General features: G+C 49.5%; 1 protein-coding gene across 6 annotated transcripts; it reads left to right on the top strand.

Moving 5' to 3' along the window:
• Positions 1-11: 11 nt before the first annotated feature.
• DENND2C (DENN domain containing 2C) lies at positions 12-26,253 on the top strand. Of its 6 annotated transcripts, none has more exons than XM_054181398.1 (19): positions 12-81; positions 7,671-8,635; positions 10,263-10,411; positions 10,967-11,079; positions 11,494-11,661; positions 14,406-14,502; positions 15,252-15,296; positions 17,621-17,808; positions 19,994-20,103; positions 20,600-20,669; positions 21,024-21,101; positions 21,915-22,055; positions 22,335-22,483; positions 22,878-23,055; positions 23,372-23,413; positions 24,377-24,482; positions 25,079-25,318; positions 25,674-25,760; positions 26,189-26,253. In XM_054181398.1, exons 2-19 carry the CDS (start codon positions 7,827-7,829, stop codon positions 26,218-26,220), a joined length of 2,802 nt encoding a protein of 933 aa, XP_054037373.1. In that variant the 5' UTR covers positions 12-81; positions 7,671-7,826; the 3' UTR covers positions 26,221-26,253. The 6 variants fall into 6 exon arrangements, with proteins under 6 accessions (XP_054037373.1, XP_054037374.1, XP_054037370.1 ...); XM_054181399.1 differs by lacking the exon at positions 12-81 and adding an exon at positions 101-165; XM_054181395.1 differs by lacking the exon at positions 12-81 and adding an exon at positions 111-3,202 and having other exon boundaries at positions 25,079-25,300.
• Positions 26,254-26,507: the final 254 nt, after the last annotated feature.

The raw sequence follows: 26,507 nt of genomic DNA, 5'->3' as shown, positions 1-26,507 counted from the left end.
GTGGCGGCCGCGCGAGCCAATGGGCGGGGGCCGGCGCGCGCCGGGAGCGTCCTGCGGGAGCGGCGCCGGCCCGCGGCGGCGGTGAGACGGGGCGGGGGGCGCGACGGGACGGGGCTGCTCCTGCCCCGCCGGGCCCGGGGCCTCGGGCGGGCGCTCGGCCGGGGGGTGAGGACTTCGCGCGGGGTGGTCGCGGCCGGGCTCAGGGCCGCTGGACGGACGCGGCGGAGGCGGTCGGGCCCGGGTGCTGCACGGTCCGGTCGCTGCCGGTGCCGGCCCCAGCGGGGGCCTGGGGCTGCGGTGGGGCGGTGAGGGGTAGGTGAGGCGGCGTGTGCCGCTCCTGAGCGGGGAGGCGAGCGCGGCCGCGGGCAGACGCCACCGCCGGCCGGAGCCCCGCCGGCCGCGGAGCTGTCGGGCGCCGTGGCGGGGCCGCAGCTCGGTCCCGCCGGGTCCCGCCGCCGGGTCCCGGGCAGGCGGGGCCGTTTCCCCGCGGGCGGGCGGGGAGCGCACGAACGGGAGCTGGCCCCGTGGAGGACGCCCAGCAGCTGCCTTGGAGCGGTGACCGGCCCCGCCTGTCCCCGCAGCGCCTCGCCCTGCCTGCCCGGAGAAGGGGGCCGCGGAGTCTCACCGTGCTCACAAACGCCTGGAGCGGGGTGCGGAGAGGGCCCGGCCGGGCTCTTCCAGCGGTGCCCGGTGACAGGACGGGCGGTGATGGGCACACACTGCCACACGGGAGGGTCCCCCTGGGCATCGGGAAACACTTTCTCACTCTGGGGGTGGCGGAACGCTGGCACAGGCTGCCCAGGGGGGTGGGTGGAGGAAGCCCATCCCAGCGTGGTCCCGGGGAACCTGCCGGAGGTGGCCCTGCCTGAGCAGGGGCTTGGACAAGGTGGTGCCCAGAGGTCCTTTCCCACCTCAGCCACTCTGTGATTCAGCACGGAGTTTCTTAGGGCAAATCACTTACTAGTAGGCTGTGATGTGCGGGTAGGGCCCCTCCTAGCAGCGCCGTCCTCCGGTGCGGGGTGCAGGCTGGCACAGAGCAGCCTCCCCTTGCCTTTCCCAGGTCGCTGTGCAGACCCCTCTGTTCCATGGCCGAATGCAGCCCGTCTGAGTGGGCACCTGCCTACTGTGAGCAATAGAGCCCAAGTCATGGTGGGAGCTCTTCCCCTCAACACCTGGGATTTACATCAGCCCTACCAATGGAAGAAAAATAGAAGAGGAGTTGCAGGGGCTGTTTTTGCCCCCGGAAATGTGCATTTGGGCAACAGTGGTTGTGGTTTCTGCTGTCCCTGTCTGTCACAGCTACAGAAGGGAGGGACGAGTGAGCGGGTGACCTTGCTGCACGGGTAGGAAGAGTGGAGCGGAGAAGTGAGAAGCTGCTGCAGAAGCTGTTGTTCCTCTTCCAGGGCTCCATCAGCCATTGGGGAGGTGCGGGAGCCCGTCCTAGCTGGGGGGGCGAGGGGAGGGCCTGAGGCTGGGTGTTTGCTAGAGCAATGGAAAGGTCCTGACCAGGGCCAGGAGTCCAGTGGCTCCCCAGGCATTTGATGTCTGGTTTCAGTCGCTGCTCAGACTGGTTGTCCCTTCAGGGGCTTGCAGGCAGGATTGAGTGAATTGCTTGCCATCTAACCATTTAGAAGTTAAACTCCTGCAGGGATAGGATGTGGTGAGTGAAAAAATGGACCCTGAAAGAGTTTGGGCACTCTGTCCCAGAAAGCACATGCAGGACTGCGTGCTTCAGTTTGCCTTGAAGGGAAGGCATGTGCAGACGATGTCTGAGGGTGTTGGAATAAAAATGGGGGGAATCAATGGTGGTGGCCTTGTAAAACATTCCTGCTCGAAGCAGCTGGCTGGAGGATCCATCCTGGAGTGCCGAGTCCTAGCACTGTGCATTGCTGCTTGGCAAAATTCCTGTCTCAGTCTTGCAGTACGGTTGTGGCTCATTCCCCGTAACTCTGCGAACATGTTACCTGGATGTGTGTCTGAGAGGTTTTCTGTGCTGCCTTGGTCTGACCCTCTGAACCTCTTGGGGTGGCCGCCTCGGTGCTGCTGAGACTTTTCCAAAGGAATGAGTGGCTGGTGGTTGTGACCCAGTGCAGCCCATCTGTGGTGGCCCTTGTGAAATAAAGGTGGTCATGGCTTTACAGTGATGTCAGCCCTGGGGGAAGCCTGGAATCTCACCTCTGAGAGCTGCACCAAGAAACGGCTTCCAGGATAACTCATGTTTTGAGTTTAACCTTCTCTCTGGCCCTTCTTTGGGTCTTAGCTCTTGTGCGAAGCTGCAGCATTCCTGGGGCATGCAGCCAGCCTGTAGTGTCTGAGTCAACTGCTGCTTTCAGTGTTGCGAACCTGAGCATTCAGATACTGTGAGTCAGGTTAAAAAAGCATGACTTCAAAAATAGTACGTTGTGAGTTCTATGTGTGTGTCCTCTGGTATAAAAGCCTTTAGGGCTTACATGTTTAAAGTGGTTTTGTTGTTGTTGTTTGTTTTTTTTTTTAATCATGGGTAAAGACTTACTTTCAAGAAGTTGAATTTCATCACTTCAGAAAAAACATGAAAGCTGGAAGATCCAGATATATCTGTCCTGTCAGTACAAAAGTTTTAAGACCCACGGCAAAGGTTAGACTTAATCTCCTTTTGCCATGTAATTAAGATTAGCATCACATTGACTGTGTGCAGGGGCTGTGCTCTACAGGCCCACCTATCTGATGAGGTGGAACTCCATTCCTCAGCATTATATGCAGAAGCTTCAAATGAGTTAATAACTAGAGTCGCTCTGTATCGAGATGGAAATGACTAAGCATACCACATTCCTGAAGCGTTACTTATTTTGATATAAAATCTGCTTGTTTGGTACTGCCCATGTCTTTTAGGCATTAGCATGGCAGAGTTTTGTTCAGAAAAGCTTCAGCTTTGTTCTGGAGCTGAACAGAATGGGAGTAGCTGAGAACTCTGGAAGGCGTCCCTGCTGCTGTGCTGCTCCCCTCATCCCTCCAGGACCGAGCTGGCAGCTTCCCTAGACTTCAGAAGAACAGAAACTGTCTTTTATTCGGCTACCAACACAGGAGGCTTGGTGACAAGGAGGTCTCTTGGGTGGTTTAGAGACGCACGACTCTTATAAAAGGACTGAAAGATTGCTTCAGGAGCGCATGGGCTTGCCAAGTCAGTGGTTTGCGTGTTCTCATGCCTGTTGTGCATCAGGATAAGGTAAGATGGTGTGTTAGTGCCTTTGTTTAGCTAATCTGTGGTACGGGGGTTGTGGGGTACCAGCAGCACCTGTGGTGGGTGGGCTTGACCTCAGCATCAAAGAGTATTTTATTCTTGAACAGCACTGGCAGCATTCTCTCCTTGAGTGCATGGTTTCAGGAAATAGAATTGTCTTGAGACTTTCCATGGAAAATGCTTAGCGTGCTCTCTGGCTTTCAGAATTGGAAAAAGAGTCGGGGCTACCTATCATGTGGTGTGAATGCGCCTCATTCTTCTGCTTTGGATAATGATACGGAAGCTGTCTTCAAACAGTGTGGATCGGAGAGGCTGTCTTTTGGGAGAAATGTGTGATACTTTGTCTACAAATTATTTAATTTCTCATTACCCAAAACTACTGCTTTCAGTGAAATAATTCAGCATAGTTGACTACACTGAACTGCTGTAAGTACTAATGCAGTAGGGATGATAAATTTGGCTTCTGTGGAAATGCTGGAAAGCATGCTGGAAGCACTGAAGTTTGGAAGGAGAGGTCAGGAGAGAGCAGTTATGTTAAATCTGGTTAGTTTGTGAAAGGCACCTGAGATACGAGTGCTGGCTGCCTGACTCTGCTGGTCTCTGCTGGTCCTGTGTCCCTAAGCTGTGCTTTGGCCTTTCTTAGGCTGTGTCTGAGGGTTACCTACCTTGGGTCAGACCACCCCAGTCTGCTCTTTCTTCACCAAAGATCAGTCTCTACCCCTGCCCTGGCTCCCGTGATGAGCTTAGATTAAATGCCTGGTTCTTGATAGCAGCTGCCTGCCCTGCAAGCCTGGACAGGTGAAGAGCTGCATTCTTCTCCTCCTTGGATGGTTATTTTGGAAGATACGGTTCAGGGCTGTGGCTGGCGGAGCAGCGCTGAGCAGGAGAGAACATCGGGTGCTTTAAACTTGTGCTCTACCTTCTGTGTTTAAGATGAGCTGGGAGCCATGTGTTTCCAGTTGTATCTGGTAGTTCAAATATCAATGGCATGCCTTGGAAAGACCTTCACTGTTGCACTCCAGACTGTACAGCTTCTTGGGTGAGTGAAGTTTATTGCTTCACCTTCTAAGTAATATTAGTTGTCCAGCCAGTGCATGGAGCTTCCCTGGCTGGAGAAGTAATATCACTCAGTAGGTTTATGTTGCAGGAGAAGAAATAGACTCCATGTGGATCCTGTTTCCGCACGTGGGTCTGTGTAGCTCTGGATGCTCGAGTCAGGTAATCGCTCGAGCACTGGGTGAACTGCTTGAGCTGTGGGCACTTGTCAGTGAGCAGAAGCAGAGGCAGCATGGCAGAGACAGTTTCACCAGGACCTGCATGCTGGTGGGGACCGAGCTTCTCCACGTGTTTCTCAGTTGCTGGCTGTGCCTCATCATGGAAGCACCGATGTGGACAGTGGGAGAGGTCGGAGCGTTAGGCTGACTTGGGTCGTGGCCCTATACCAGGAAGCAGAAGAATGTCAGGCTGGCTGAGGAGACTACAGCAAATGCACTTTTTGTGGCACCCTTACTGTCAGTGGCAATAAGAGGGGTACAGGGCACCTGGCGGCTGGCAGATCAGACCCTCTTGAGCACAGCAGCCCCGCGCGCTCCAAGGATGAACCCGGCTGGACGCTGAGTGGGGCTGCTTGGCCCCCTCTATGCAGTGATTTCCCCTCATGGACGCTGCCTGCAGGTGTTTTGCCGGGCCGCTGGTCAGAGCCCCGGGAATCTGATGGCTGGTGCATTTGGGAACGGAAGCTGCTGGGAATCAGGGAAGCTGGTGAATCAGGGAGCTGTTGGTGCCATGCGTGGGCTCCATGATGGCATACGCTGGCCTCGCAGTGCTTAGTCCTGTGAATAAGCCCATTGCCCTACACTGCAAGGTCTTTCCAGGGGCCTGTCCCTGTGCAAGTCCTCCATCCAGTGGTTGAAGACCTGGCAGGGAGTCATTGTGCCTGGTCTAAAGCTGCGCTGGCTGAGAGGAGGCTGTTTTGCCCCTCTCCGAGCCCGCCCTTCCCCATCGGAGCCTTTGCTTCTTTGCTGGTTTGTGCTGCAGGTCCTCGGGAGCGGGCGCCGCTGCTGCAGAGTGGCTGCAATGGCACGGGAAAGGTGAAAGTTCTTTCCTGTCTGCTAATCAGGGCTGTGCAGGCAGGGATTGAGGAAGGATGGCTCTGCTCTGGCTCAGGATGTTTTGGAAACAACTGCTATTTATAGGAGCGAGCTGGGGCAGAGGGCCGGGGGTCTCTGGGGGTGCGGTACCAGGGCAGGGGCTCGGGGAGGTGCGGAGAGGTTTGCTGGGCCGTGTGTTCTCTCATTCTTGAACTTGTTCAGCTCTTTCCGTCTTCTGCTGGCTCGTCCACTGCCTGTGGGTTGCTGCTGGTGGCATGGGGAGCGGGGGCATGCGGTGCCGTGCTGGTTGTCCAAGTTCAGCTCGTTCACTGCTGAGTTGGGAGAGTTACCAACAGCTGTCTGGGACAATGTGGTAAGCAATGCCAGACTGCAAGAACCCACTCTGTTCTCTCTGGAGACAGGCAGCAGTGAGCTTCTTGCCACAGTGAGCAATGCTGCTTTGGTAGGGAGTGTGAAAGTGCAGCAGAGAGCCAAGGCTTGGTGCCATGCGTGCCAAAGCCATCACTGAGTTGCTTGGGGAGCCCTGGGCTGTCCTACATCAATAAGCTTTCCCACTAACTATATCAAATAGGTCTGCCAAGGCCAGTGCGTTTCCTTTACGTGCCCCACAAATACCTCTGCTAAGCAGATCAGCAACGCCAGGGACAGAGCTGGTGGCACCGGAGCCCTGGAATTTGAGGTGCAGTGTCACGGGTGGGAAAGGTGCCAGCCTCCGCTGCAGCGGGGGCTCTCCACACCCAGCCTGGAGCATGGGGCATGAGCCCTTGTCAGGCAGGTTTAAGCTCCTCTGTCTTCCAGCTTGGTTTGCTCTCCATCCTTGGTTCTGCAAATTCTTACAGGCTCAGGGGAGTCAGCGGAGACTCTGGGGTGTTGTGCTAGCAGCTTCAGAGGACACGTACCCAGGTTTTGGCAGCAGGAGCTGGCTGGATCTGTCAGGTGGAGCCTGAGTACAGGCTGTGTTTGGCTATGACCTGCGTTCCCACCTGCAGCAAGTCTCTCTTGCTTTCTGCAGAGGTCCTCTGGTTTCGCTGCATGTGTGGAATGGGGACTGCTTGCTGCTGTTGTTGTGCCTTTGCAGGGAGACTTCGTAGTGCACGGGGAATGTTACTGAAGGCAGCATGGCCAGGCTTGCTGCATGGCGACCTGGCCTGAGCCCAAGCATTGCTGAGTGCTTGTCTCCTCATACAAATGGTGAACGTTAAATAGACCTGGAGGGTTGGGACCTCTGAAATGGGGTAACTGCAGAAAGGGAGGAGCGGAGCATATTAGAGCCTTTGGGCTGCTGTCTTCTGTACAAGATGAGTTTTCAGCTCTGCTGGCATATCTGAGAACGCTGGGGATGTGTTGTGAGCTACAGGTAGAGCTGGAGGGCTCCAAGGCTGGGGACTCCACACGTGAAGTGGCTGTACTGAGGTCATACAGGACCTGTAGGTGCTGAGTCCGTACAGCCACCCAGGTTCTCCCTGGGTTTCACCTGCCTTTTCTTGCTGCAGGACTGTCTGGAGGACTGTTTGCTGTATCCTCTGGATTATATGTTGGGGTAGTCTCAAACAGCATAGCTCCTGTTTGTGCAGGCTCTGCTGGTGTGGGAGAAGTCATAGGCTTTCTTTAGCGTTCCTTCTCTGCTGATCTAAACACGGGGCTATTTTCCTCTTGAGCATGGGAACTCACCAGTTTCCTCTGCCTTTTGGCCTCTGTATGCCTTTTAAAACGTCCCCTGGCTGCAAGCCCCAGGCTGGGCACCACTGCCCTCCAGTCTCTCTGATGGCACGTTTAGGTTAGGTGTTGGCAAGCAGAACATCAGACAGGTTTTCACTTGTGTTGTGCAGCAGGAGAGCACTTCTGGGATCAGGAATGCAGTTGGGCTCTTCTCCAGTCATCACAACTGTCCTAGTCCTCCTGTGTGAAGACACCGTGCTGCAGTGGTTTGGCTTTGTGCTGTCTGAGGTACAGAGCATCAGGAGAAACTGAGTGCTCCTGCCTGGCCTCCATCGGTACCAGGGGCTGGCTGGGGGCTCTGCTGCAGAGAGGCCCTGCTGCTGTGTTCCTGTGCCATTAAATAATTTCCTTGAGTTTGGACCCTTGGGATCCCTGGCTGTGTTTCGTTCCTGTTGTGGTGTTTTGTTTGTTTCTTAAGCCAGTGAGACCTCGACTTCCTTTTGTTAGCCCTCCCAGATGTGTGCTACAGAAACAGGCTTTGTGGGGAGCGTGCTCTGGAAGCCAGTCTTGAACGTGTGATTTGGGGAGGAATGTTCTTCAGCAACTGCCAGAGAGCAGCTGGGACCTCCTGGTGTTGTGTATGGCTGGAGTGCAGCTGACGGTTCTTTTCTTTTTGTCCGCAGGTCGTGCTAGCAGGCAGTCTGTGCAGAGCTGACACCCTGGGGCTCTTGGACACCACTGGGTGCTTTGGAGTCTCATGCCAGCTTGATGTGTGCAGGGCACGGGTGGACCTGGACAAGGCTGGAGATGGGGTGTTTTTAAGCACATTGGCACTTGCCATGCACCCAACAGGGTCAGTGGACAGTAACTTCTCCCGCTCTGCTGTGCAGACCCTCTCCCGGAGCCACTGCCGCAACATCAAACAGAAGATCTCCCAGTGGGAGGGGAGGACACGAGGATGCTCCAGCAAGGAGAAACAGCATCCGAAGGACTTTGGAGTAAAGTATGATCCCAGCTGCGATGCTCTACCCAGAGTGAAGCCGGAACATACAGAGAAGGGCGGAAAGACTGGGTCCAAAGATCCAAAGAGCCTGGGTTTGGACTTCAGGGAAGACGCACGAAGCTGCTTGCAGATTGATAACTGTGGTGACCTCAAGCCCTGTGCATGCGGCCTCGCTTCCCAAGCCAAGGAGAAAGGAGAGTGGCAAGCAGGCTTCCTGCACCCCGGGGCGAGACTGCCCCCAGGGAACTTCTATACCTCACAAGGTCTATGGAGGAGAGTAGATCCCCTTCTGCCTGGCAAAGCCCCACCATTTCCCTTGGACCTTCAGAGGAAGCAAGGGAGGTGTGGCTCCACGGGAACAGAACTTAAAATCAAAGGAGTGGACCCTCTCTGCAGGGCAGAGAGGAGCTTGAAAAGCATTTACACTGAGGCTGAGGGGCAAGAGGAGGAGCCATCTGTTGTCCCACCACCCAAGCCCCGTAGGACTTTCCGCTATCTTGCAGAGAAGGGTGCTGATAGCTGTAGCGATGCCAGTGCTAGCAGGGAAGCTCCCCTACAAAAGCAGCATGGAGGAGATTTGGTGTCATCCTCCAACAATCCTGAGAAGAGAACAGCCACCAGGAGGATCAGAGGGAGAACCCAGAGGTACATCGATTCTTCTCTCATGTCTGAAACATGTTTCCTTAAATCTCTTTCTAAATGGATTTAAACAGTTTGCTTGCTACCATATCCTTGAGGAGGTGCTAGGACTGATGATGCCTCTGTTGATGGGGAGAGGATATTTCTGGATGAAAGTATCCCCTTTCCAGCATTGAGTATGTGCTGCTTTTGCTGCTGATAATCTTGAAAGAAGGCGAAAAGCTCCAAACAGCTGTCAGTCCCACACCTTAAAACAGAGCTGAATGACAGTCTGCGGGCCCGGGGAGAGTGCTGTCAGCTTCTTGCCCTGAGCTTGTCCTCAGCTGCAATTTCTGGATTACAGAATAGCTTTCTCTTGGGGTAGCATGGCTGTTAAATGCTGCTGCTTCCCTGTGAGTGAAAGATTCTCTAGTTGCTTAAAGCTGGAGACTGCCAGTTATGGGTACCCCTGCTGCAGTAGATTTGGCTACTTTTCCCTCTTTCCCATACGTAGGTCCCTGTTACGGAGTGAAAAAACCTCTGAGCTAGTTCTGCTGTGTTCTGTGAACGTGCTGGGTGGAGATGTGGCTAGGACTCCTGAAACCTCCTTTCACCATGGCAAAGCGTGCAGCAGCGAACCGAATTTTATGATGATGGGCTAAATCCCTGCCAGCTCCTTTGTGACCTCTGTGACATAAATTAGAAGTGGAGGCCAAGTGTATGAAAATGCAAACTCGCGAATGCAGTAACACCCTTAGCACAAGCAGTAGGAGAGGTCCAGTAGAAAACAGTGCCCTAATTCTGAGAGCTGCTGCAAGTGCTTAGTCTGCAAAACATGTTTTGGGTTCTTGCCTCTGTGACAGGCTGGGACTCACCATACCTACTTGGAGTGTGCTTGGCCATGGAGCCTCCAACTTTATTTTTAATTTAATTTAAAAATGTCCCAGAGTAAGCGAATAGAACTCGCTTGGTATGCTGGTTTTGGTAGGGATAGAGTTCGTTTTTTTCGTAGTAGTTTGTGTGATGCATGTTTTGGATTTGTGATGAAAATAGTATTGATAACACACCAGTGTTTTAGTTATGGCTGAGCAGTGCTTACACAGCCTCAAGGCCTTTTCTGCTCCTCACGCCGCCCCACCAGCGATGGGGTGGGTGTGGGCAAGAAGCTGGGAGGGGACATGGCCGGGACAGCTGACCCCACCTGACCAGAGGGATATCCCAGACCAGATGACGTCGTGCTCAGCAGTAAAAACTGGGGGACGAAGGAGGAAGGGGGGGACATTTGGAGTTATGGCGTTTGTCTTCCCAAGTCACTGTTACGTGTGATGGAGCCCTGCTTTCCCGGAGATGGCTGAATGCCTTCCTGCTTATGTGCACAGCTTTTGCTTTACCTATTAAACTGTCTTTTTCTTGACCCATGCATTTTCTCGCTTTTCACCCTTCTGAACCTCTTCCCCCATCGCACTGGGCGGGAGCAAGCGAGTGGCTGTGTGGGGCTGAGCTGATGGTGGGGGTTAGACCCCAACACTTGGGAATCAGAGAGTCCGGAGTGCTCGATGGCCCCGAGGAGGACCATGCTCTGTGTGGACTGGAGACAGCAACTCACTGGTGCATGCAGATGCCTTTAGAGAAAGTTACGCTGGTTTTCCTCTAGGAAATCTTTTGAGTTTGAGGACATCCAGGGCTTCCGCAACCGGATAGGAACGACCAACTTCCACAGACTTCGAGAAGAGACAAATGGCAGTACAGGATCCAGGCTCGTCTACACACAGTCAGAAGACAACATCTACGAGGACATTATCTGTAAGTGCCTGTGCTTCTGGGCGATGCACTCACTTTATTTAAGGGTAGCAAATTTGCTCGGGAGGGAGGAATGAAGATGAGAACGCACTGAGGCCCTTTCCAGCTCTGTGACTTTTAAGGTCTTCCCCATCTGTGATCCTTTATTGATGTTAGTAATTGTCTGGATGTGAGCAGCCTGATTTCAGATGGCATGGAAGGTCGCTAGAATTGGCCTGTGCTAAGCTGATTTCTTTATTAGCTCTTCAGAAGCTTTGCTTGAGTGCTGCACAGAGATCAGTGTAAACACTGACAAAATTGCCTGCTTTGCAATAGAGCTACTCTCTCTGCGGTGGTAGAAGTGTTTTATTTTGCTGAGTCTATGTACAGCTTGCCAAGTTGATGGTAGTGGGCTGGAAGGATCTTTGAGGGATGGGAATGTAAACCATCTTAAAACAGGGCTCTTTCAGACCCTGTTAAGGCTTGGCAGACAACTGCACACTCTCCCTGCTTACATCCCTTGCAAGAACACAGGACTTTACCTCCTTTCATAAATCCCCTGTCCAACGCTTTTTCCAGGTCCTGCAAAAGAGAACCCCTATGAAGACATTGGAGCACTGCCTTTACCCTTGTGGAAGGTCCCATCTGTCTGGAAGCTACCACCCCCCCGGAGCACCAGTAGGGCTCCCAAGGTAGAGTGAGGAGATTAAATTGTCATGTGTCATGTAAATTGTCACAGAGGGTCATCCTCCCAAGGGCCCTGTTTTGTGCTTCCCCCTGGCTATATCATTGGTATATCATAGCATCCCCCCACTGCTATATCATTGGTTTTCCTTATTTTTTATTGTTTGCTGTTAGTGTAAATGATAATGAGCAGACAGCTGTTGAACTTAATCAACAGTGGCAGTTGATTAAGCCGCTCAGGAGCAAAAGAATAGGAACAAGAGAGTGTTGATGAGATGCTTGAGTGTGTGGGGTGGGATGGAGAGCTTGGTTGAGCAGGAGGCTGCAGGGAGTTAATAATTTGTAATGCGACTCCTTTGACTCTGAGCTTGGACCAAAACTTAATCCTGTGCTTAACCATCTCCTCCGATTCTGTTTTCTAGCCTCCCCCTAAACCTCCCTTCCTCAGTCGCAAGACTCTTGAGCTAAAGCCCTCCCAGACAAGTTTCCAAGGGAAAATGGTGAAGGACACAACGCTGCCTGTCACACTGACTGAGTGGAAGCTGTTCCGAGCAGTAGAGGCTGCTAGCAAGAGAAAGAACTTGCCCTGGGTGAGATTTAACATGAAACATTACTTCTTGCATGGCATTTCGAACTCTTGTTGCTTTGTCTAGCACCTTCTAAGTGCTTTGTAAGTGGCCACAGAGCTGTGTATCTGGCAGGTGAATGCTGGTTGGCACTGCTGTGTGTGTGGACAAGTGACCCTGCTCGAACTATTTCCCTCCCAAGCAGCAGGACAGATGTTCGGGGATCAAAAAACAGAGTTCCAGTTCTGGCTGGAGCAGTGGTGATTTTGTTGGCCAAGACTCTGCAAATGGAGCACTAGGTGTTGACCCGTGGATCAGTGCTGTGTGTCAATACTAGCTCTTCCTCATGCTTTGTCATTTAAGCCTTGTTCCCAATGCCTCCGTGAAGTGTGATGATGCTGATTTTGTGCTGAATGCGGCACAGGAATGCAAGGAAGCTCCCTGTGAGCTAAAGGGACAGCTCTGTAGAACTGTGTGTACGTGTCCCTTGCTCCTGATGGCTTCTAAGACTGACCCTTACGTTCTCAACACAGGCACCGAGTTGTTAGATGGAAGTTCTTGACTTGCCATCAGGAACATTCCTTTGCAGCTGTTTCATAGTCTGGGGGTGAAGAGCAGCTTTTAGGGATAAGCGCATTTCACAAGTTCTCCCCTCTGCTGCCTCTGGCTGCTCCCTCCTGCCTGTGTGTAAAGGCAGATGTGCTTCCGAGGCCAGGGTAGCGAGAAAGGCTTTTAATCCACCTTTACGATGGAGGACTCTGTTGTAATTCTCATTTGATGCTTTGGGAATCTTTCTAGATACTAGTATCGGTCACCAGCTCAAGTCCCTCGGTGATAAAATGCAGCATGTGCTCTAGGACAGCTGTGGCTACCACTGTAGTGGCACTTTGTGTATAGGACTCAAATTCCAGTTGTGGTAGTGGCAACAGCTTACTTTTGCCATGGTGAAATCATTTGACTTCTGCAGATCGTTGTTTGTTGTGAAAATTGGGTGTATTTGCTCAAATTGCACAAGACTGTGAGGTAGAGTTGGACAGCTGCAGAATGCTTTTCAAATGTTAAGTACTTTAGAGAAACAAGCAACTTCTCTATGTGTTTTTAAACAAACTGTAGGCCTGTAAAATCAAGAAGGAAATGGCAAGATTGTAAAAATGCTGTGATGGAGAGTATCTTTAATTTGGAAGAAAATGAAAACATTCTCCAAACGCAAACCTGTTCCAAAAATCTGGTAACAATTTACATGCAGGGAGCACGCTTTTTTGCTCACAAGGAATTGAGCCAAGATTGTTTGAGAGATTGAGAAAAGGATTGTAGTCTAAAAGGAAAAACCTTACTTATTGCTTAAGAAACACATAGCTGCCTTAAACACACCCAGTATCTTTCACTGGTGACTAAACTGCACAAAAATCAGAACAGAAACGGAATCCTCTAGGTGAGGCTGGATGGTGGAGGGGAAGGCAGGCGGATCTCGCTGGAGAAGCACTGCTGGCTGCTGTGGGCTGATTTCTTCCTTGCAGCCTCATCGGGCTGGGTGGGTGGACTGGCTAATGCAGAGAACGGGGAGAAATAGATCTGAAAAGGAGAAGAGCCTGAGCCTAGTTTGTTGAGCTGGGGATAAAGGCTTGAGCTGAAAAACAGGTTCTTTTGCTGAATTATCTTCCTTTTTATGTAGTATTTGTGGTGACAAATGGCTGAGCCCCACCCTACTACATTCAGTGGGAGCATTTAATGAATTTTTAACTTGAGACAAGAATGAACTTGACCTGCTCACTGAGTTTAGCTTAAATCCTTCCTCACAATGAAGTGATAGCTGCCTTTGACACGCAGGGTGCAGCAGCCGCCAGCAGCGTTGTACACCTGGCAGCTGAGGGAGTCCAGAGGCCTGTGAAGGAGTGACAGAAAGCATTAGGACTTTGGTTTTAAGGCCGTTTTGAGCAGTGGAAGGAAGGTTAACAGGGTTGACTTGGAGCGTCTAAATGCTAACCTGTCTTTCATGTCTGTACCTTAGTCTGCATTGGGCTATGATTTTTTTCCAAATTTTTTCTTCCAGTGGACCAGGTCTGTGGTGTCCCTGCAGCATAGACCCATTGTTCTGTTCCACTGTCTTTCTTCACCTGTGCAAAATTAAAGTACATAATCCTTTCATTTTAGCAAACTACTCTGGGACAAGGACTGTACTTAAGAGCAGTTTTGTTCTGTGACGACATGGTGCTTTGGGGAACCTGCTGTAGATGTCTGACAGCCAAGTACAGCAGAAAACTTAAAAAAAAAAAACCCAAAACAAACAAAGCCCAAGCTACACTGAGAGCGCTCTGCTTTTTCTGGGCTTGGAAAGAACTGGGAAGCTTGAGAGCACGCGGAGTTCGGGGTCCTTTGTGGTGGAGGGCTAATAAGGTATTCTTGCAAGTGCCTTTGCGGTTGGGCTCTCTGATAGGAAATGGAGATATGATGCTAGACTCTTTGCTGCTTCTGACATCTGTTTGGTAAGCCAAGTATGATAACTTCCAGAATGCTTGTACAGTTCGGTGTCAGCTTGGAGTTGTGCTAACAGTAATCTCTCTTGTAGCAGGAATTCTGTGCCCACTCGTTATCCGGTGAGCGTGCTAAAAGTGCTATACAAGCAGCCTCTGAGCCAGGGTCGCTGACAGGACTCGAGCAGCCTTTCCTGTGTTGTAGCGCTCCATGTAGCTGTTGGGCTGCAGTCCTGTTGGCACCTTGACCCTTTTCTGCACCCCGACCTTAACCTCTGTTTCTGCTTTGGATTTCAGCTGGTACTGAAAATACAGGAAATCTTTGATTCTAAGCGTGGAAAGAAGAGGGTGAAGTTGCTCGGTCCTGCTGGGAGAGAAGCACCTCCAGTGAAAGGTATAGAGGTCTCCAGCAGCGTTTTCTTTGCTATAAACCTCTTGCACGGCACAATTCCTGAACACCCAGGGTACTGCTGGCAGCCCAGGCACCACCACCTCCTGCAGCTCATGCTGGGATGACTCAACAGTGCTGAACCCCATGTCTCGCAGCTGGAACTGTTGAGCTTTCAGCACCGCTAACGTTGGGAACGCTTGCCAAACCCAAGTTTAACACGGTCACAAATGGAAGATTCCATTGTGATTCCTGAAGAGCTGGCCTACTGGTTAAAAGTGCTTTTTCAAAAAAGCAGAACAAACCCAAAAATTGCCCACAAAACCACTTGACACAAGAACTACCTATGTCTACTTTACCCATTGCTTTAGTGCCTCTAAAGTGATATTCTTGTGTTCTTCTGACTTTGAAGTTGTGGTATAGTCTTTATTTGTAGTATATTCTGTTCAGCAACTCTGTTAACTTTTATAGCAGCATCAAATAACTAGCTGGTTTCTGTCCTTTGCCTGTGTTCAGCTCACCAAAAGGTGGTTTAACTGGAAACAGTGACTTGATATCAACTCTGCTTTTTGAAATGTACTGTGGTAGCACATTTGCCAGTACCGGCTGTTCTTTGCTGATGCTTTGAGCGGGAGAGGTGGGTAGCCCTGGTTGATGTTGGTCTGATGAATCTAAAGTTCTCTCTCTTTCCCAACTTTGGGTGTTGCCCAAAGTTCTTCTGCATGGCTAATAAGTGAAAACTATGTGTGTTTCAGGTGAAACCAGTGGGAATGAAAGTGATACGGAAAATCAGCCAAAAAGTGAGTGACTCACAGGGGCTGGTCCTGTCCCCACAGCGCTACACATTTGGCTTAGGCTGTAATGGGACAAGCACACTGACTAGTTGTGGCTTCTGCCGAGACGGGGAACATCTAAGAGGCAGCATGGCCAAGGCTGGGAGCTGTTGCTGTGACAAATCAACCTCTATTTTTGCCACTTCTCCTGAGCCCTTGAGGTTTAATGCCATTAATCTGCCATTTGCTAGAAGTAGATTCATTTTTGGGTTGGTAATGTCACAGTTAACTAAAATATGTCTTGCAGGAGATTGTCCCTGGATCACCTTTGCTGCAAACACTTGGGGTTATTTTCCCCCTCCTTCCTTCCCTGGGTTCTGTTTTATACGTATAATGGTGTGAAATACCCTTTCCTCTGGGGAGAAATCACATGGTTATTTGTCTGGTTCCACAGGCCTGAGTTTGAGCTACAGACTTGAAATACCTACTTGGTTTTAGCTGGTGTGGGAAGGACCAAAGAGGTCTTAGTCTCTCTATGGGTGAGGTTTGCGTGCGAGATGGCAATGGTTGCCCAGCAGCCCTGATGAGAGACCCTGTCATGTCTCTAAGCAAGCATCTAGCAAAAAGGAGCAACTGAATTGTTTGAGGCTGTTCATTTACTTGGAGGGAAGTGTACAGAAGGCCTTAATTTAGAGCAAATAGTGAAGTTCCACTTTTTTATGTTAAGGAGAGTAATGGGGAGTGAAGAGTCTCAGCAGAAATACAGTGACTGAGTCACTGCCTGATTTAAGAGTTGTTTCCAAAGCGTCCAGAATGTGTCATGGTGCCTGGGCCACAGGAATTTCTTACAACAGAGTGCTGTGCCTGTGCTTGTGAGTCCGTACTGCCTGTTGGGATGTGCCAGCCTGCAGGTTTGTTGGCCAGGAAATTGGCTCTGCCTCTCATGAATGCTCCTGATGCTTTACGGGGTGGCTGCCTGGCAATTACTGAACTGGTGGAGCTGGGCTTCTTCTCGCAGCTGGGCTTCCCTCATCGCTACTGAGATATTTGACACGGTTATGATTTAGCAGCAATTCAAAATTTGTTAATGATTTGAGGCGGATCAAGAGGTTAAATTTTAGCTGCACTTAATCATTAACCAGTTTAAGGGTTTACAAGGCAATTTAACAAAATAATTGAACAGTGACCTAATTACAGATTCGAAAATTACAAGATTCACACTAACTTACTATAAGGTATTCAAATCAATATATTGGTGTAAACACCAAAGCATATAAACGCACGCACGATTCAGGGAGTCACATGCACAGACCACACGAGTCTTTAACTGCTAGGACTAATGTCCCTTTGCAGGGGGTGACTCCAGTGAGCCAACAGGTGCCCCTTTTCCTAAATCAATATATATGTGTAGGAACACAAAAACATATAAACAAGGAGACAGAAAATATTTGGATCCAGTAGAATATGTGAACATCCACTCTTGTAAGAGCTAATGTGTATATTGGGAACACATAGATAGAGGTGGACGGATGAGAGGCTAGCCTATAGTTAAAATTTCCCTCTCAGGAGTTTAGAGTAAATACTCACAATTGGTGTCCCTCAGCGGTGATGACTGAGGCTGGAGAAGGTTGACTCGCCCAGGCCCTTTAACCCTCGAGCTGTTTGCCTGAGCGTCCCAGCTCAGGGGAGATGCTGGTCACAGCGTGCTGCAATCCAGGAGAGCTCGAAGGGTTTCACTACTTATAGGGTCCAAGATAATCGACTTTCAGGTACTCTTCTGGTCCAGCTCAACTCAGACAATGGGATATTCTGGTATTTTCTGCCAGTTGCACAAGCCTAGAACTTGCTAGATCCTGAGGTTCTGGTACCGCTTCCCTCTTTGGGCCACTGTCCAGGTGTTGTCAGGTGGTGATCAATTATCGACTGTTTCCAAGGGAGCCAGGTGCACTAAGGGATTGCCGTAAATTCTGGTCCATCGCCCTTCACATTCTTTCCTATTTTATGTTGGGTTGTTGTGTGACCCAGGTGGGGGGAAATCGCGCCAAGCACCGAGTGGCCTGAGGAGGGGAGGGTTGCACCACCATAGATATGTGGAAGGAATGTCAGGACAGCAGGAGAATGCTAGCTTATCAGTGAGAGGGATTTGCAGACCTGCTGCTCCCCTGTCTGGAACAGCTCAGTGCTTGAGCAGCTGATGCAGGAGTCCGAGTCCCGTAGAGCGCAGCGGTGACGTTAGGCAAATGCACCTGTCTCTTTTCCCCTTCTAAAGGTGGTGACGAGTCCTCTTCTGTGACCTGTGGGTGTGTGGCATTGATAGCCACAGGCTGCTTTTGGATTTGTCCTTTCTTCAGGTCAGCAGAGGTGCCTGCTGCAGGCGCAGTTGGCCGCCAAGAGGAATCCGCACTACCAGACTTTGGAGAGGGATTTGATAGAGCTTCAGGAGCAGCGTCTGTTTGAGCTGTTTGTGGTGGTGTCGCTGCACAAGAAGGCATCTGAGATGACATACACACCACAGATCATACAGCAGTTTCCCAGCAAGGTAGGAGCTGCATGGAAGCCTGACCACGAAACACACTCAGCAGCTGTTTATTTCCTCTTGCAGTGTGTATCCTTTCCCAAGCTCTGTACTGGTGAAGGTGCCCCACTGGTTGGGATACAGGCTTGGAATATGAAGCACCTTGGTCTGTTACAGACCTGATGTATAGCATTGGGCATTTGTTGAATCTCTTTCTTGATAATGAGTTTACTGTCTTTTTTTGAAACTAGGAAGGCTCCTACTCTAATTCTAATAAAGCCATACTCTATTGCGACACAGTGCTGAGGCAGCCTGCAGGAGAGGAAGGGGAGTGCAGTGCTCTGTTCCCAAAGCTGGCACGACCTCATCCTGGTAGTCTATGATTTGTAAACAAGGAGTGAAGCAATTTGACTGATGGTGCACAGGAACTAGAATCCCAGGGCTTTTATGCTTCTTTATGCTTTTCTGGGAAAAAAAAAAATAATAATGACAAAGCCATGTGTACTAGTCCCCAAAAAGCAGAGGAGAACTGTGGAAGTTAAAGTACTGTAGTACAAGCCATTTGAAATGAGCTCTTTCTCTCTGTTCAGCCCAAATGGATGGCAAGGTCAGTGTGTGACTCTGAATTGTGACTCGGTGTACGCAGTAGTTTCTGTGAAGCTGAGAGGATGGAGCCTTGGTGCTTGCTTCTGTGCTTCCAGATGGAAATGAATATTCAGTTGTCACCATCTAGGCTTGTACCTCCTGCCTTCCACTAAAACCCAAGTAATTCTATCTGTGCTATCAGGAGTAAGCCAGAGATTATTGAAGAATCTGCATATCATCCAAATAGAGAAGGAGATGTCAGATTCATTAAGGGAGGTCATGTGGGACTCCAGCAGGACCTAGTGTCCAGCTGCGTAAGGAATTTGTGTGCAAATAACTCTATAGTGGCTGAAATGTGTAAATATTTTGGATTCACAAAATGAGTAAGAGACTAAAGCCAGAAAGAGTGCGCAGTCTTAATTTAGTGGGTAAAACTGAACATACGTAAATAATGTTTGCTAAAAGTGCAAACTTCAGGGTGTTAGCAGGAAGAAGGGAATGTAAACAGATTTGGCTTTTCCCTGGTGCAGCCTCTCAGTCTGTTCATCGCCTTTGGGAAGGGCAGCGCATTGTTCTTTTCCTGCTGCCCAAGCAGACAATCAGAACCAACTGTACCATGGGGCTCTTCACTGGCTTTTCTAAACGCAATAACAAAACAAGTTATTTTCTCAGTGTTTATTTATCCTCTGCTCAAATTACAGTGTGCTGGTGGGTGACTTTATATAGGACAGTCTTTTGTGTTGGGATTTTGCAGGAAACATTGCCCAGTAATTATGGAGGTGTTCTCATTACAGATTTGTCTCCCTTCTAAAAATAGCCTTGCTTCCAAGTAATCTGCTTGTCACCCTCTTCTTTGGGCTGCATGCCCAAGAACATCAAAGCTTTTGTACAAGTGTTACTCTGTGAAAATGTTGTACTGTTTTCCTAACGGCTCCTTCATGCTGTCACAGCTTGGGGCACCGGAGTAGCCTAGATGTGCTGACTGACAGTGCAGTGTCTAAAATCAGCTTTATGCAGTAAACTTTCCTCTTCTTGGTGGCTTTTCATACTTAAATGTGATCTCTCTTATTTGAACTCTAACCATTCTATGATTCTATGAAAATGTTCCTTTTGCCCTTTCTGGGCAGTTTTGAGCATGGAAAGTTGTCCTGTAGTCTTTGAGGGATTTGACTTGAGCCCACACATGGTAACTGGAACATGTGATTTGGATACACTCTTTTCGCAATTGAATTATGAGCGATCTGCACATCACCAGCTGAACGCGTTCCTGTTCCTTTTAGGATCTTCACATCTAGGAATAGAACTGAGGCAAGCTGATGCAACCATCACTTGGGGGGGGTCAGTTCTAGCTTCATTCCCCAATAAACTTGGCCATGCTTGTAAGTCCTTACTCAGTTTTTAGCAAGACCAGCTGGGTGATTTTACAAAGGTCCAATCACCAGGAAAGATGCAAGAGGGAACTGGGAATCTCTTAGAATCAGAATATGTTTTCCTACGCTTGTGCATTAGCTATCTGATGGTTCAGCATTGGGAAGATATGGGGAGATACTGTCTCCCATTGTTTTCAATGATGCAGCTGTGCACCACACTTCAGTGATTTCAAATGCATGTGTCGCCCCTCCAGCATGAACATCCCTTCAGACAGTCAAAGGATACTGAAGAGAGGCTAAAGGTCATTCCCAAGTTCTGCTTTCCAGATCCCAAAGACTGGTTTCCTGCATCAGACCTTAAAAGGTAAAGACTTGTTTTTGAATGCTCATGCCAGAAACAGGCAATGCTGAAAGCTTAGGTATGAGCCAGTTTCCTGGACCAGCGGAACTGCAGCCAGAGCAAAGGAAAGTGGGAAAGGCTGAATCCCTAAACCCTGTGACAGGGGAAGATGAGATATGGAGGTGGACTCACAAGTGCTGCCTCTGCCCGAGCACCGTCTTTCCTGTAAGAAGGAGGTTTATAACCTCTGTTCAAGGCCAGATCCTGGGGCTGGGAAGTGCTTCTGTTGCTCCTTGGCAGAATGGAGAAGCAGCTGGGAAGGAAGAGAGCTGTCGTTGCTCAATGAGAGTCCAAGGGCTGCAGGTTTTTACACTGAATAGAGCCCGAAGTAGTTTGCTGACCATAGCAGGGGGTCTTCCGCATGACCAGGAGAACGGCTTGTAGTTTGCGTGCTTGCTTTGTCAGTCTCTTCTCTGAACTGGATGGTGAATTTAACCCTGACTGTTCTTTGGTTCCCCAGTGAAACATTTTCTTTTGTGTTGACGGGTGAGGATGGCAGCCGATGGTTTGGATACTGCAAGAAGCTCCTGGTAAGCATCTGTGTGTTGGGTGGAGTGTAAAGAATGCATTGATAAATGCACAGTCGAGTGTGGGATGTGAATCAGCAGTAATTTCCCACGTGGCTTAGGCAGTGCCTGTGCTGCTGCTGAGGTTACTGGCCCTTTGAGTGCAGAAGGGAAGAAGCATGATGATGCCCAGAATACAGTGAAATGGGCTCTGGGCAGGAAAGGCAGCTCCTGGAACTGGTCATTCCTCAGGAATCTTTTAAATCAGAAGTGTAGAGGGAACCACAGCAGAAGGAATTTTGCGAATCAGCTGCAGTGTAGGTGCTAGGTTCTTTACTGCATCCCTGTTCTCAGCATAACTGTTATGTTGCCTTTCAGCCGGAGGGGAAAGGGAAGCGCCTTCCTGAGGTATACTGCATCGTTAGCCGCCTGGGCTGCTTCAATCTCTTCTCCAAGGTGATGTGGGGAGAGACGGTTACTTCTTATTGGACTTGAGCCTCTGACAACCTGCAAGCTCCAGAAAGTAGCTGGATGCTTCTGTGCAGTCTAGAATTGCTCAGCGATTGTAACCCGTCCCAGGAGAGCAGTGCTTCCTAGCTGCCTTTGCTTTGACAGGGCAAATAAAATGATACCAGTGCTGAGACTTGTCAGCTGATACGCAGACAACTATTGTTTCAGCAAATTATTGTCAGGAAGTGGGTTCTAATACCTGATATTACTGATGGTGCCCCTTCACCCTCTTCTTCCATGACTTAGAAATGGAAAATCAGTTTAAGGGGAGGGCGGGGGAGGAGATCTCAGCTTGTTTCTCCAAGCACCATAAGGAGTAAAGAGGTAAAGACTGGGGAGAGCTACTGCAGGTAAAGGGCAGCTATTGCAGAAGAATACAGGGGCAAACTTATAGTGAAAGCTGCTTTCTAATCATTGGAGCACAGAGTTTCTAGAACAATGTTTCCGAAAGATTTCCTGGGGAGGAGGACGGGATGTTGCTCTTCTTATTCCTCTAACTAGTTGTGAGAATTTGGTTACCACGTACAAGACATTCCTTGCAGTAGCAGGAAACTGGATTTGGGAATGGAGGGTTGTACTCACAGGTATCTATTCCCGTTTGAGAGGAGCTTTCAGAGGGGTCCCAAGGGAGGGGGAGAGGGCTGTGATTCCATTGGAGCCTTCACATGTAGCTGTGGCACAGGATGCTCTAGCACAGGCTCATATTCCCTCTGGCTCACCAGCAGGCCTTGAACCAATGTCTGACTTATTTTCTTGCAGATTTTAGATGAGGTGGAGAAGAGGCGAGAGATGTCCCCGGCCCTCGTACACCTGTTTATGCGCAGTGTAATGGACGCACCTTTCCCTGCTCCTGGACGCACCATCGCTGTGAGGAGTTTCCTGCCGGGAGCGGGAAATGAGGTAATGGTGGTCAGGGCCGGCCTTCCCCTGCCGGGGCGTCCCCGGGGCACGGCAGCACTTTGCAAATTGCACTGTAGAGGGGTGTCGCCTCTAAGTGATTAGTCTGAAGGTAATGTCCTAATGTCCGAAGGGAGGCCGTCGCTTCCCCTTGAGTCACCTACCACAGGTGTGATTCCCTGCCTTCCGAGAGAGCTGCATGGGGTCCTCCCCAGGCCGCCGGGTTCCCCTGTGAGGGCCCGGCCCGTGCCATCGCCCCTCCGCGCCTCTGCTTCCTCTCAGGTGGTGGAGCTCTGCCGTCCGCTGGACTCTCGACTGGAACATGTGGACTTCGAATGCCTGTTCAAGTGTCTGAGTGTCTCGCACGCGATTCGGGTCTTCGCCTCTCTCCTGCTGGAAAGGAGGGTGATCTTTGTTGCTGACAACTTAAGGTAAAAAATGAGTCAGTGACCGGTCCTTTCTGAGGGACGCTATTCTTTCTTCTGTGTTTGGGCCTGTTTCATGTGCAAGCTTCTCTAACTTTTTGTAAATATTTACGTTTAAAAGCTTTTTGCAGACTTCCCACAGAACATGTGCATGCTTAGAATTTGGAGCATGCTATTTACCCACCAGGAGATGAGGGAATGTTTCCTGTACCTCTTTAGCCTGGGGTGATGCTATTTCTAGCTCCCCATAACTGACTTTTAAGGTGGATGCATGGGGCTTCTGCTAATGCATAAACAATGTACGTGAATTACATTTTCCCGAGCATTTCTAACCTGTGTCTGCAGCCGAGTACTGAACGAGACATTGACAACCCACTCTGTGCTTCTCTCACCTTTCCAGCACTCTGTCTAAATGTGGCCATGCCGCAGTTGCAACGCTCTATCCCTTCACTTGGCAACACACCTACATACCAGTCCTGCCAGCTTCTATGATTGATATTGCGTGCTCTCCGACCCCATTCTTAATTGGCATTCTCTCCTGCTCGTTACCACAGCTCCAGGACCTGCCCATAGAAGAGGTGAGAATTGGGTGCATCACAGTGGAGGGACAATGTCAGTGGTAGGAGGCTGACCTCTCTGGAATAATCTCTGTGGATTCTCTCTTAATTTAAACTCTCAAACTTTTCTGAGACAGTTGGTGAACTGAACAGGTACATGTCAGGGTGTTCCACTGTTATCAAAGATAAGGAATATTCACTGTTCTTATAGACAGGCTGCAGTTAGGCAAAACTTGTTTCATGTGTGACATCCCCTGCCACTGGGGACATCTAAAAAAAAAAAAAGTGTCTTTTTCTGTGTAACAATATACCTAGTGTGTTTTATATCTCTCACCAGGTTCTGATTGTTGATCTTTGTGCTGACAAGTTCTTGCAAGAGGTGAGTGAAATAACAGTACCAGTCACTTGTGCTTGTATGCCAGGAAAATGAAAGAAAATGAACATAAGAAATCAGCGAAAGCTGTTATTCATGTGTAGACTCCAGTGGCTGAAGAAATATCTTGCATTCCTTTGTGATCAATAGAGAAGGGGACAGGCTTACAAATCCTTGTTGCAAGATTGAGGTGGCATGAGGTACGGAGCTCTGCGAAGCCAAAGGTGCTGCTTACCTGAGCTGAATTTAAACACAGATACTTGGTTGCTTCGTTATGTGAAGTGGACCACTGAGATTCTGTGCTGCTTTCTGGCTGTCTTCCTGTGTATTTGTTCTCTACAGGCATTTCTCCTCTCTCATCTGGCTGGCGTGTGGTTGTTGGTTTTGGGTTTTTTTTCCCTAGCGATAGTCTAGTAGACAAATTACCACGGTTCACTTGTGGTTCTCTGCTGAACTTTTCCTAATGTGCTTCTACATCACCAGACAAGTAGCTATAAACACACTGGAGAATTACTAGTTCAGGAGGATATCTGCATCCCTTTTTCCTTGCCTTACTGTTCTATTTTGCATTGCAGCCTGCAACTGGATAAAGGTATTAAAGGATCGGGGTTTTTTTAACCATAATGTTGAGACTTGTCGTATTTTCTCAACAGACTTCTGTTGTTCTTCTGTATTTTATGACTGGTATAATAAGCCTGAGTCTGTGTCGTGGATATAGCACACATTGTTTTGTGTTGGTCAGCTGTGTGTGTGACTCTAATAGTACGCATTCGGAGGGTGCTCAGCAAACGTTTTTCATTCTGTTGGAGACAAATGCATTGTCTCCACCAAGATATACCTATCATAGAGTAACTTCCCTATAACTGTTTTAGGCATGTTACGAGTCTTTCTCATCTGATCACCATAAGAAGGTTTGACTGATGGTAGGTGTTAACGCAAAAATGTTTTCATGGCCATTTTTCTCTTTAGGTCTCAGACGAAGATGAGATCCTGCCTCATAAACTCCAGGCTGCACTTGTACAAATCTTGGAAGAACGAAGTGAAATCTTGTCACATGAGCAGAGCGACATACAAGGTACTTCTACGGAAAAGTGTTTTCACATTAGCAAATCTCTACAGCTCCTGTGTAGTTGATATAAAAATGAGCAAATGGAAATAAACCTTAGGAGGTGACACTTTAGAAAGCTGTTTTCCTGTAATCTTACTGAGAACATCTCTCTTGTGAATGTGTTAGAAAGAAGTTTGCTGTCCTAACAATTGTTCCTCTTTTCACAATCAGTGTGTGTAGAGCCCTAGCGTGTTTGGGGCAAGCGCATCAGTTCTCGTGCTTTGAATTTTTCTTTGATTTTTTTTTTTAAATTTCATTTTTCGTAAGTGGCAGAGAGAATGTTTTTCTTAAACAGAAAACGTGGCAAGTTTCTGTATTTTAGAGGGTAATCTGACAGATCATTTTCAAAGGTTTAGAATGGAATCTATCTCAGCTGCAGCTGAAAGCTGATATGGGAGAGAAATCTTAATATTAGAGCTGTGGCTTCTTTGATATCAAACATCTGAAATTTCATAGTCTGAGACAGCCAGCCTAAAAAATAAATGCTGCTCCTCTTTTTACAAGAGAAATGCCCAAAGTGATGAACGTAAAGGGAAATTTCTTTTCTGTTGTCCTCTTCATAGGTGACATGCCTCTCAACTCCCTGGTCTCTGAAGCTTTTGTGCAGTTCTTTGTGGAGATCGTTGGACACTACTCCCTGCACATGAATGTCACAGAAAAAGGGGAGCGGGTGTTCCAGCGGGAGCTGTTCCGTAAATCTCACGTGTCACGCAATGTGCGTCACTTCTTGCACTTCTTCATGGAAACGCAGATGTTTGCAGGGTTCATACAGGATCGAGAGCTAAGTAAGAACATGGTCAAAGGTGAGGTTTGATCTTACTTTCTTGTTTTACAAACTCACTTTCAAAGTATAATACCATGTGACTGTGACTCTTAAGAAGACTTTTGTCCTGGCAAGTTCTCCTGTTGGCGTTTTGGTGTATGGAGTAGCTCCATCTGATTACTCATAGCCCTTCTAATTACTCAACAGAATTCATCTTCTGAAGCAAAGAATTTTTGCATCTGTCTCCTTTCTGGGCTTGATCCTGCAGCTTATGTTACACGCATGCGTGATTTCTTTTTCGTAACCTCCTTGTTAATGATATAAGATGCCACATGCTAAAAGATGGAATAGCTCATCTCTGTGAGTGATTTTATTTTTATTTTTTCCTCCTTTAGGCCTTTTTGAGGTCCGTGCCCTGGAGTATTTGGAGAGTATTCCAGAGGCAGAACCAACTGGGATGAACAAAATCCTTCGCAGTCTTGGTAAAGGGACATCCTTGCTTTTTACTGATTTTTTTTTTTTTTTTCTTTAATAGATTTAGCTGTTGAGGAAATAATTGCATGCAAAAGAGTAGAGGGCCCATTCTTTGCCTTGTGCACTTGTGTTCCTTTTGTTTACATTTGCCCCTTCAGGGGATGCTGAAAGCTTTGTAAGATTTTTCTTTCAAAGTTTGTGGGAGTTGCTTAATCACACAGCATCGTAGGGTGGGAAGGGACCTCTGGAGATCATCTAGTCCAACCCCTGCCAGAGCAGGGTCACCCCTGAGCTGTATAAACTCGTGTTCTAGTGTTGCTCTTGGCTGGGCACGCGCGAAGGGGCAGAGCAGCCACGCGCAGACGTTCCTCAGCCCCATGACTCCTGGCGTGGCTTCAGCTCCTGATGTTGTGTTTTTGGTTTTTTTTCTCCGTAGGGAGTAAAATGAAATTTCTTCAGAAGAGATGATCGTGCGCTGCTGCGGGCCAGCGGAGCGGGGGGGGGGTGGGGGGATGCCGGGGCCGGACTCCTCTCTGCCTCCCGGCGAGCGGGGGTCCCCGGCTGCCGCCGTCAATAACCATCGCACGGACACACCGCGCCCGTGTCTCCTTCCGCGCCGCGGGTGGGCGGGGCCGGGTGGGCGGAGCAGAGGGCGGGGCAGTGGGGGGCGGAGCTTGGGGGGTGGATCCATGGGGCGGGGGCGGGGCTAGACCTCAGCTTCCCCTACGGGGCAAGGGCGCTGCGGCAGCGCCGGG

Source organism: Rissa tridactyla, chromosome 21 (assembly GCF_028500815.1).
Source record: "Rissa tridactyla isolate bRisTri1 chromosome 21, bRisTri1.patW.cur.20221130, whole genome shotgun sequence".
In the NCBI taxonomy this organism is placed as follows: domain Eukaryota; kingdom Metazoa; phylum Chordata; class Aves; order Charadriiformes; family Laridae; genus Rissa; species Rissa tridactyla.
This window is presented reverse-complemented; position numbering and strand designations above follow the sequence as displayed.

What these genes read in the sequence shown, in the direction of transcription:
- DENND2C (XM_054181394.1), top strand. Translation starts at nt 3,179, where the DNA reads ATGCCTGTTGTGCATCAGGATAAG. An exon ending in TACGGAAAATCAGCCAAAAA is followed by an intron (nt 15,297 to 17,620) that starts GTGAGTGACTCA and finishes TCCTTTCTTCAG; the next exon opens with GTCAGCAGAGGTGCCTGCTG. An exon ending in CCTGCATCAGACCTTAAAAG is followed by an intron (nt 20,104 to 20,599) that starts GTAAAGACTTGT and finishes TTGGTTCCCCAG; the next exon opens with TGAAACATTTTCTTTTGTGT.